General features: G+C 27.1%; 1 protein-coding gene across 4 annotated transcripts in view; it reads right to left on the reverse strand.

The window, feature by feature from the left end:
- The window catches only part of LOC142318776 (coiled-coil domain-containing protein AGAP005037), a 1,329,051-nt gene that overhangs the window by 493,230 nt on the left and 823,207 nt on the right, over positions 1-12,614 (reverse strand). For 3 of the 4 annotated variants that reach the window (XM_075355236.1, XM_075355237.1, XM_075355235.1), the window contains exon 6: positions 11,990-12,161. In XM_075355236.1, the coding sequence (XP_075211351.1) occupies positions 11,990-12,161 (172 nt within the window). Of the gene's footprint in view, positions 1-7,391; positions 7,503-11,989; positions 12,162-12,614 lie in introns of all 4 variants that reach the window. The other variant, XM_075355234.1, reaches the window with a different exon arrangement.

Genomic DNA, 12,614 nt, shown 5'->3' on the forward strand with positions numbered 1-12,614 from the left:
TGTATCTTTGTATTCTTTAAACAATTAAATTTTATTTTTAATTTATTACCACCTCTTGGTGATTATTTTCTTAAAAATTAATTTTACCCGAATACTTCTTGAATATGGGAACTCCCAAAATGAATTTTTTTTACATTTTTCAAGAGTAGTACCATCGTTCAACCTTCAAGCCCTCCACAAACATAGAAATTACCAGTTTTACTTAAAAATTTTAAAAAATCATAATTTTGGTTACTGTTTTTTTATTTATAAAAATAAATTATTTTATTCTAAAGATACAGACTGAGCCTTAAAATGATTGAACAAAAAAACAATTTTTCAAAAATGAACTCCATAACTTTTCCGGCTACGCCAAACAAAAATGATGAATCCTTTTCAGTTCAAAAAAAAATCCTGGTTCAAAATGATGAATAAAGTTTCATCGCAGGTTATTAAGCGACTTAAGCGACATTACCTTTCGCTAAAAACACCTTTCAAGTTCCTACAAATGTGAATTTAGGTGTCTGTGATTTTGAGGCGATCGTCACGGAACCCACCTCGTACAAGTTTTACGGTAATTCAGATTATTACTGATAATGGCATGGACAGAGCCGATACTCGCACTATAAATTTCAGCGATTTCCTAAATTTTTTATGCGTCTGTCCTAATGGCTAAGATCATTAATGCGATTTTGCAAAGGGCCAGTCGAAATTTCCACCGGTCTTTCGCTACGATGAAAATCGGTGCACTTGTTATGCTCGATCCGCTTTTAATACACTTTAAAAATACTTACTGAATTTCGCACGATTTTACATCTTCAGAAAATAAAAATCTATCACAGAACGCTGTTCTTTCACGATACTCTTTCAGAATGATATTTTCGGTATCAGGGGTGCCAACTTGAACATCACACAATTTCAGTTTATTTTATTATACAGCTTTCTCTTATATCTTTTCAAATACTGAACGACCCAAATATAACATTACATGATCTTTAAATAAATTCTATTATCTTTATTTAATAATGTTTCACATGTACATGCCCCGTAACAAAGAAAGAATCCCAGCTGTGCAGGTGAGAGGAATTCCTTCATGAAAAATATGAGAACTGCTTCCAGTAAGATCAAACCAGAGAATAGATGATTCAAAAACCTAACAGTTACTTAAAATGATTCATTAGGAGCATATCTAATTTAATCATCATAAAGTAATTAATTTCAAAAGAAAATTTAATCTCATTTAAAATGCAAAATGAACAAAACATTGAAAAGATCAAATGGCAAATAATTTTTTTTTTTATTTAATATTATTAGGAAACATTAAGATTACAGTTTAAAAGAACATACGGTTAGCTTCAAAAGGAATACAAAGAGAATATCACTTAAAGAGAATATACGGTTAGCTACAAGTGTACTCATATAAATATCCAACTAAAACCAAATGTCTATGACACAAAATTTCAAAATATAACAATTTTAAACAAGAAAAAAAATTTCAGTTTAAAAGAACGACTAACTTGAAAATGACAATAACAATTAAATTAAAATTAATCACCTAACTGCATAGCCACAAACCATGTATTATTATTAAGGCCATTGACTTAAAGATATTTTGTTTTTAACTTAAACTCATGACTAACTGCCCCAAGTCTGCAACAACTATATGGTATAACTGTTGTGGGTTGAAATGTTCATTAAAATATTATTCACAATTTTAAATGAGTTTGAAAATGATTTAAAACTACAAATTTTTGAAATGAAAAATCATAGAAGAAATTAAAAAAATAATACTCCATCTTTAAGATGGTCACAAAAACATTTGAAAATGGTATGATATAAGTTTATAAAAACATTTTATCTAAAAAAATCATTTTAGCTTGTTTTAAAAGTTTTTGCACTTTAAATAATTTTCTTCACAGGCCATCATAGCCAAACACATAGCAAATTAGAGTTTAGAACAATCATAAATTGGTTAAGATGTCATTAGTTTGATGTAAACTAGGGTTATCCTTTAAATGCATTCCTTTTAAATTCTATTATTATATTTTTTATTAAGTACAGTAGCATGCAAATTAATTCAAATAAAGGAATTTTTTTGTTTATTTTTATGCTGTGGCTACAGTGCTTGACCACACCTGTTCTTTAAGTTGTCTATAATGTGAGGTTACTGTTCTTTGGTTATTTGGTCATTTACACATTATAAATAGTGTTTTATAAAAGTTTATCTAATTTTTCATTACAAAATCATATTTTTGCATTTTTTGTTCTGCATGTCTTGAATATAGTAATGGATATAACCCCAAGAAAGTGTTCAAAGATTGTTCTTTCTGAGCATACCAGAATGACACAAGAAGAAATATCTTCTGACTGTTACGTTGGACTACAGACAGTGAATGCTATTTTAAAACAATTTAAGGAAACTGGTTCCTTTTCACCTCAAAGGAAAGGGAAATATGACCGTAAAAGATAAACTATGCAACAAAGGATCGATTATTGGTAAGAAAAAGTAAACCTAATCCAAAATTGTGTACTGTGGACTTAAATTGAGAATTAACAGCCTTTAGAACAGATTTACATGTAACAACTGTTAGACGCCGACTTCTTGCAGCTGGATGGTAAGCTTATTGACTTGCTAAAAAGCAGCTTTTAACACTAGCAATGTACAAAAAAAAAGGCTCTTGTGGGCCAAAAAACTTGTGTTAATTGGATCAAAAAAGGCTAGAAAAATGTTTTTTCCTGACGTGTCCATTTTTGTGTTCAGGGGTAAAGGTTTCCATACATTAGAAGAGCATCAGATCAAAATACACCATACACCGGCCTTATCTAATAATCAATTAAACATCTCCAGAAAAATATGTTTTGGGGTTGTTTCATATTTGAAGGCCCTTGTTAGTGTGTTACTTCAATTGATGGTTGTTGAAAAGTGGTGGATATATAAAGATTCTGAAGGAAAGGAAGTTGTGACACAACTTCAAAACAAATTCTCAAAAGGAAATGAAGTGTTCCAACAAGATTTAGTGCCTTATCATACTACTAAAAAAGTTGAAAAATCTTTCAAAGAACAAAACATTAAAGTGCTCTTTTGGCCAGGCAGCTCCTGAGACTTAAACCCAATTGAAAATCTTCAGGCAATAGTCAAAACATAACTCTCAAAAATGAATTTTACCACTAAAATTGACCTCATTAAAGCAATAAAATATTGGAATGGTTTCATAATGCAGAAATCAAAAAATTTGTAGTTGAATTGGTGCTAAATCATGTACATGAAGTAATTACGAATAAACAAGGACATGTTAATTAACTAGATATTGACAAATTGTACAGGTATGATTTTTTCAAAATAAAGTTACTTTTTTTAAATAACATCTGTGTTTGAATTAATTTGCATGTTATTGTAATATTAAATGATATCACATAAGTATCATGATAGGATCTAACAGTCTGCAGTGAAAATAGAAATCTACACTAAGCAATGTAAAAAAAGATTTTACAGGATAAAAATTCAACAAATACCAAATAGTTGAAACAAATAACCCAAATGAAATCAGTTTATTTAAGAGAAAAATACTTAGCAAAGGTTTGCCAAACAATGAGCAAAACCGAAAACATTATTTAGTTCATAACATCATAACTCAAGGGAACATTATTATAATCATAAAAAAACAATTTTATTTTATAAATAAACAAATGAATTTATTAATTTAAATATTAAAAAGTATTTAGTATAATAATTTATACATAAACAAGTAAATATTTTCTTTTTTTAACCCTCTAAAAAATCAATTTTGCCTTAAAATCACCTTCAATAGAAAATTGGATCACAAAAATTCATTTATCCCAGCACTAATGGCTAGTGAGCCCAATGCTGTCAACCTTTTTTTTTTTACTCTATGATTCTTATTTATGTCATAGTATCTTTTCTACTATCTATGTAAAGACATAAGTAATTATTCTTTTTTCTCTGTTAGGAAGCTCTATGAAATATATTTAAAATTTCTTTGTTTTGTTGGATATAAGTGAGTATTGTCCTCAGTAGCTGTTAAAAATGTTTGATAATCAAATTCATCATGTTTAAAGAAAATGCCAAGTTCAGTACTAACTGTTAGTATTTATTTAATTTTATTATTGATTTACATATTTTTCATTATATTTATCTTAATGTTTCAAATTTTTTTCTACATATTTCATCTTGATAATTTTTTATTATAAAGATAAAAATGCTTTACTTTAATTAAGTCCATTACATTATACAGAGTTTATATAAAGCAAGTTTTCTCCCCTTTTTTCTACAGCTGTTAATTTAAAGAAACCTGACCCCAGTACTGTCTATTTTGGATGTAAAAAAAAATAAATACTCAAAGCCAATTATCTTTTAAAAATTTATTGATTTATTTTACATAAACTGATTTTATCTTAAATCCTTAGAACTATTTTAACTAAATAGTTAACATTCATATTAACCAGTAACTGAATATGTTAAATTAATTTAAACTTTATATGAAATTTTTAACTGCTTTGGCACATCAGTATCAGAATTTAATATGTTAATATAGCTCAGAATGTAAACATTAAGTTGCAGTTCTTTTGCTTTCGGATTACACTCTTGAAGCTACTTTAAAGCAATGGTTAAATATCAACGTCGATATTGAGTAAACATCACTTTATTACCAAGACTGATTTGCAACAGTTAACTGCATCCAGACTTCGCTGTAATTCATTGAAGGTTATTTTATGGAAGATGTGTATTTGAACATGATAAGAAAGGAAATCGATGATTAAAAACACTATGGCTCATCATACTGCAAAATTCCTGAAAGGTGAAACTTTTTTCCAGCAGGGCAGTGCCCTACCCTGCTTCATTAGAAAAGTAAGATTACTGTCAAATGTTGAATTTCCAGAAGGTCAAATAGTAACATCGGTATGGCCAGCATGTTCTCCAGAATTACTTATGCCACTGGATTTCTTCTTACATTTGAAGTACACTATTTACAAAGTAATAGCAGATATTGAACTCCTAAAGAACAGGATAACTGGTGTGTGTCAATTCATTTGCACATACAAATATAAGGAGAGCATTTCAAGGTAGAATATACTACTTAGAAATTGGAGGATTCTATTTTCAACACTTCTTCTCCTAATAATATTAACAATAACAAACAAATAAAAATTTCCTTTGTTTTTATTAATGTTAGTTTTAAAAATTAAAAATGTTTCAATATCAGAAAAACAATGTGATTTTTATTTTTACCTGATTCATTGATTATTAGTCAAAATTTAGGGATTTAATATTAAGTAAGTGTCCTCAGGTATTTTAATGGCTACTATCTTGAAAACAGATAGAGATATTGATGTGAGGTTTTTGCAATTTTTTTGTCAAATTTTACATGGAAATGTGTCATATGACCACACTGCCATTAAAAAGTTGATTTCAATATGGTGAAAACAAGGTGTCAGCAAAAATTTTAGAATAAATTTAAAAAAAACATTTATGTTCAAAACAGATATGGTGTTGGTCACGATTCTCTTTATTAACAACTGAAGAAAAAATAGGAAGGAACTTCCTTTTTTAAACAGTCTGTATATAATATCATCTTATTACAAAAATAATTTTTAACTTTATATATGTTGAGATATGTACACATACAAATTATACATATTCTTTTGATATATATATATATATATATTTTAATTATTAGGCTACTATAATATCAAAAAACTTTAGGTAGAAGTTAAACAGCGGAACTAACAAGATTAGTTCCTATTAATTGTTTTCTACTTTCTTTATTCATTTCTGCAAAAAAATTTTGCTAATTTTTTTTAAAGTTACTTAAAAAAAATTATATAAATCAATTATTCATCAATTTAATGAAAATTTTATAATAATATCTTCATCAGAAGCAGAAAAAATAAATAGATATGCTAGTATTTTATCATAATTAAGTATTAAACATTATTTTTGGGGAAAAATAATTTTTCATTTATTAAAGTAAATCACTATACTACTATTTAGTTGAAACTGCGTGCAATATAGCTTAAAATTGGGTAATGCCTATGGGTATGTGGTGTACTCACCAGCCTTTATAACAACAATGTAGTTTGTTTGGCTACTAATTATCGGGTTAACAATGAAAAATGTCCACCTTAATTATTATACACCAGAATTTTCTGCATCCAGTTCAACATGTACATAAATTTTCAAATATATTTCATCAATGCCTTCTGAATTCTGAATTATTTTATAGTTATTTTTACAGCATCTTCAAATATTTAACTTAACATTATTTCATGCATTTATATTTTAAATAATTAATATGGACTTTATTTTTTTTTTAATTTTACTATTAATTATTTTGTGATGCTACTCTAATTACCGTCGTATCATGTTTCCCTTGATCCATTCAAAGCAAATGCCAGGGTACTTTCATTTTTTATCTAGGGAATAGCTACCTACCCGTTCTTGACACAATTTATGTAATTTATTATTATGTACTAATTAGGGTAAATGATTTATTTATCAACAGTTAAAATGCGGTATTTCAGAGAATATAATAATTTCCAACAGTTTATGAATAGAAATCAATGTGATAGGCAAATTATTAAGATAATAAACAATTTTTTTAATATAAGAGCCAATATTAATTAATTACCTGAATCTGAAATAAAAATCAATATAATTACAATATGTTTTAATAGCCTGAACATTTTTAACAAATGAAGCAATCATTTCCAATTACAACAAAATGCAACAGAAACTAATATTCTACAAAAATAAGACTCCATACCGTTACAAGGGTATTGTCTTTTTAAACTTTAAACAATTTTTTCATCAAATGTGCACTTATACCATGTACAAAACAACTGAAATATGAAAGTGTAAGAAAAAAACTATACTTTTGCTTTAATTGTAAATAAAAAGATAAATAAATAAGATGAAAATATAAAAAAGCCCATTAAGGTAAAAAAAAAATGTCAAACTAAGAAATTATTTAATAATAAATTTTTAGAAAAAATTCTTACAAATGACAACTTCAAAGTTTTATTAATTTGCAATAATTTTTATAACTAAAGAAAACTACTTTGATAAACAATTATAAAACCAACTTGTGCATCGATTTGCTTAACATGTCCCCATCCAGAATACTAAAAAAATTAGATTATAATAAACAAAAAAAAACTAATCAAAATGATAGGTGGTGCAAAAATATTCTAAAAATCACTGTAAAAATAAACAATATAAAAAATAATAAAGAAAAATAATAAACTTAAATAAGAAGAATAAAATAAATAAATAAATAGAAGCAAAACTACAAATATAATTTTGAAAGGATGGGGTAAATGTGGGACAGTAAAAGAAAGATAGACAGAAATATATAAAGATAAATAGATATATAGAGAGATAGTGCCTGTCATACCGCAATATCCAGGGTGGTTCTGGAATGACGGGTCAAGACTGATGTACTTCCGGCCAGTCACTGTAGGAGGGTGACTTGGCCCCAGACTCATCGTTGACCTGCCAACTCCCCCTGAACACATCCTTACAGTGCTTACCAAAAAATATAATTTAATTCTATATCTCGACTAATTAATTATAAGATAATATCTATTATATTTTCATAAAATAAATAAAACATATTTTTAAAAAATATGAATCTAGTAATTTTTTTTGTACAATCAGTAAAATAAATCTTACAACAAATTTTGTAATTACTGATATTGTTACATTTAAAAAAATCCCATTTATAATAATAATTACATTAGAATTATTAAAAAACTTCTTTTAAAAAAAAAATATTAAATTTTTTAAGAATTGTACATAAATTACTAGAAGCAGATATCTCGCACACCTATGAATACACATAAAACTAAAATTAAATAAATTATATGATTTAGTTATCACTTTAGAAATGTAAAATTACTCAATTGTTAAAATATGTTTTAATAATTTTTTTTCATAAACATGAACTGATGACTGGGGGTATACAGCAGAATTTTCATTATAACTGAACCAAGAATTTAAATTTCCATTAGGCTAAATTATTATGTAAATTGTGAACATGCAGGTCATAAAAATCAAGTAAAATGTTAAATAAGTAGCCAGATGTTTTTACTGAATTAAATGAGGTAAGGAGACTCAGCATCACAGATTTCATTCTATAGCCTCAAAGAAAATAATAAGGAAGTCAAGAATTATCTGAGATGAAATAGAAGTTAGGAAAATAATAGAAAAATAAAATGAATATTATTGATATTACACAAATGGTTAAAACTGAAATAATAAGAATATTTAGTTGAATGGTTAAGATCCTCTAGCCTTAGAAAATTGTTATTAAAGCATCTTAAAGAACAGTGTTGACTTAATGAATACAAATATAACATTATAATTAGGAATCATGAATTTTAACGCTTAAATATTTGGAAATATTACGTGAAGATAATATAAATCAAGGTAGACAAAATTAAAATTATGAATGCTACTTAAACACAATATAGACAACAGTATTACAAAGAAAAAACCTGAATCAGTTTGTTTTGGAAAGAAAATCATATGGAAAGACAATCAACACAGATTTTCTCAGAGTTTGGGGAATCACAGAAAAAAATTTAACGAATGGTAATATCAGGGTAATTCAGAAAGTTCTTGGTTGACACATCGATTGCGCAAGTATGAACAAATGATTATGAGTTTTGTCAAATGTGATCCTTTAGATGGCATGCCGTGAAGTTTCAGACTCCTGTGGTTATTGCTTGTTTGTGGCAATCAAGTAAAGCAAACAAGTTTTGACTTTTTGAAAAATGGATAAGTCTGAGCTGTTATAAAGTAGTAAGTTTTAAAAGATTTAATCCTGACAAACATACAAGAAAAGTTGGATTCCACTTTAAACAATTTTTCCCTTCATTTTTGATGCATGGTAAAAAAGTAGGCTGCTAAATTTAAATGTTATCTCATATCCATTCAAGAATCTGAACACTCAGGATGCCCAAAAACTGCTACAACCAGTAAATTGTCAAAAAAAAATTCACATTGTAAACTACTATATTTTACACTACACTCAATTTTAAACTACACTAAATTTTATACGACGATTTGGAAGGGAAAAAAATGTCCGCTTGATGGATACTGTATCTGTTAACAGTCGACTAAAAACACACTTGACTGAACACTTATCAAGAGTGTTTAAATTTATTTAAATACAATTCGATTGAGTTTCTTTGATATTTTATAAAAATAGATGAAACATGGACTCACCTTTTCAGATCAGAGACCAAACAGTGGGTGGGAGCAATTGAAAAAAAACCAAAGAAAGCAAAAACAGGTTTCATCTGCAGAAAAAGTCATATGTATATGGTTTTTTGGAATTATTTTTGTGATTTTCAAAGACTACCAGAAAAAAGGCATGAACATCACCAGAGAGTATTACACTTCACTACTGAACCAGTTGAGGGGTACTATCCACATCTGGCCAAAAAGAAAGTGTTCTTTCACCACAATAGTATGCCTGCACACACATCTTGGGTTATTACTGCAAAACTCTATGACCAACACTTCAAAGTGCTTCCAGGTGCACCATATTCATCAGATTTGGCACCCAGGAATTACTTCTTCTTCCCAAACCTAAAGAAATGACTCGATGGATAAAGATTCACTTCAAATGATGAATTCAAAGCTGAACAAACTGCTAATTTTGTAGAGCTGGACAAATCTCATTATACTAAGGGTATAAATGTTGTCATCGCTCTAAATGTATCAGTTAGCAAAATGACTACGCAGAAAAATTTTTTTTAAATTTCTGGAGAAGCTTGTGTATTCTGTCAGGCTGAGAAATTTCTGAACTACCGTTGTATATTATAAATCTACTAAAAATTTTTGTTAGAAACAACAATTTGGAGGTGGAATAATGCATACCAAAGTTGATGTAACAGATTATGAAAAAGACTTTCTAAGAATGAAGATAAAAATTAAGGCAGAGATGTTGATGAATAATGACAGGAAAACAGCAAATATGAAAGTTATGGAATAAGAAAAGGCTGAAAAAGATTCACATAAGCGAGAGAAAACTAGTAAGATCAATGAGAGATTATTACTCTAGGGCAGTCCCTATGATTATCAGAAAGAATTACTTAACAGTATTGTAATATGGATGATGGTACAAAATGCACTTCAGCATTTCATTTCTAGGTGTATCATTTCTGTGAATAGTTTGAACAATAAGTACAACCAATAATAACACATTTATTTGTTTAAAATTTCAAATACATTTTTAATATCAAAATTTTAAAAATCTTGAACAGTAGAAAATCAGAAAAAGGATGTTATACAATAAATGTTTTTCATGAGGATGCATTTCAATAAAGAAATGAATAAATAGTTTTCAAAACAAAATAAAACTGGTTAGGAATGGGTAATATTATAGTACATTATTGGATAACCACTCTTTACATGACCATTGCCTCTAACTTCGGGACATTCATTATTAATGGAAAAATGATTTAAAATTCTCCAAAATTTAAAAATAGAATTTCGAGGTAAATAAAAATTGGCTAGCATATCAATTCTACTAAAAAAAAAAAAAAAAACATTTATATTTAGCTAGTAATGTTTTTTTAAAAGAATTAAAGATATAATTTAATAGCATGAAATTTCATCTGCTCAAAAAGAGTTATAGTAGAACATAGAAAAACAATCTATATGTTGAAAACATTCAATTAGATAGATCCAAAAACTGAATAAATGTACCATTACACTGACCCAAGACTGAAATAATCTAAAATAAATAACTTAAGCAACTTACAAAATGTAAGTCTGATGTATGAAGGAAAAAATAATAAATTGTAATTTAATGATATTAGTTTTAAATATGCGTAGCATTTAAATGTATACAATTATTTATTCATATAGCAACAACAGGCTTATGTCCAATAACAGTTACTACTGTGATCGATGATATAAAATTTTTATACACTATGAAATCACCATGCCTGACCAGGGATTTGTACCCAGAACCTCTGGATGAAAAGTAGAGATGCTTCCATTCCACCATGAAGATCGTCAATGTAATTTATATTAGATTAACCTTACTTTATAATTAATTAACTTAGTAATGTTTTTCAATAAATATGAAAAAAAAATTAAATTTTTTTTTTTCTATGATAACATAAATGAAATCATAGAAAATCTAGAAGAAACTAAAAGCAAACAAATATACAGCAAACAGCTACAGTAATAAAAAGGAAGCAGTTTTTATTAATTTATCACAGATTTTATTTTTATACTGATTTTGATAGAGACTACTCTGAGATATAATATGTAAGGGCTGCCTAATATTAGAAAATCAACCATAAAAATTATTTAATTACAAACTTATAATACAATATGAAAGAAAACTTTTATCTACACTACGCATTACATTAAGAAATGAAAGATATTTTTAAGTTAACTAGCTGATTTGTCACTTAAAAACAAATATATGTACAAACATATTTAAAGATTGACTTGAAAAATTGCTGAGCTAATTTATAAAATGTTGATATTTTTATTATACAACATAATAATTGCATGCAGTTGCAATAAATTATTAAGTAATTTTGTCAAATACATAGTCATTTACCACTGATAAAAATATTTATTAAAAGAAAAAAGACTAAATAAACATACAGTTTATTAATATAAATTAGCTAAAATAAAACAGATTTATTTCATTAAAGTAACAACACCAATTACATCTTAACACATAATTAGTACAAAAACTTCAACAAAATAACTACAAACAATCGTAACTAAAGGATAAAAGTCTATTTTTTTATATAAAAATAAATTTATTTCATAATGAGTTTTTTAAAAATGATAATTGTAATTTGTACAGTAGAAATATGTTATTTCAAAGTTCCAGTTGAAAAATTAACAAAAAGAATTTTTTTTAAAATTGGAATTGTACCATTATTAAGAAACAATTCATAATGAACAATAAGCATAAATAAAACAAACAAAAATTATATCAAATTTCAAACTTACCAAGCGGTCTCTCAAGAGTTTTTGAAGGAGTTCGAACAACCGGGAGAGAGCTGCGTTGTTTATTTCCTCGCCGGAAACCAGTCGAGGAGGTTTCTACCTCGGACATAATTCCAGGATCTTCATCAAACAACATTGCTGTTGAGGGTGGTGGATATCCTCGAGGCAAAGGGGACTGTAAACAGAAGAAATGTATAAACTTAAAAATGAATAATTATAACTCACATGAAAAAAAAAATTAAAGAGAAATGTCTAAGAGAAATAGTAATTGACACGTACATTTAAAATTAAAATGTTGCTGATTTGATCATATTTAAATAACAAAACACTTTTAGCTATTTTATTGCTATTAAACTGAATTTAACTGTGGATAAACTTGTGGTATACACAAATGAAGGATGTATGCACTGAAGTCAAAATAAATAAGTAGATGAATATATATATATATATGTATTTATTTATATGTGAAGCTGTAAAATGAAGATACTTTGGATTTTCTCTATATGACTAGTAAAATAGAAAAGAAAATAACCAACAATATATCAAAAGAAACTTCAACAACATTTTTTGATGTCGTAGACATAAAATGAATATCTAAAAAATAACACAAGAAAACACTGAATAAAAT

Source organism: Lycorma delicatula, chromosome 2 (genome assembly GCF_047948215.1).
Source record: "Lycorma delicatula isolate Av1 chromosome 2, ASM4794821v1, whole genome shotgun sequence".
In the NCBI taxonomy this organism is placed as follows: domain Eukaryota; kingdom Metazoa; phylum Arthropoda; class Insecta; order Hemiptera; family Fulgoridae; genus Lycorma; species Lycorma delicatula.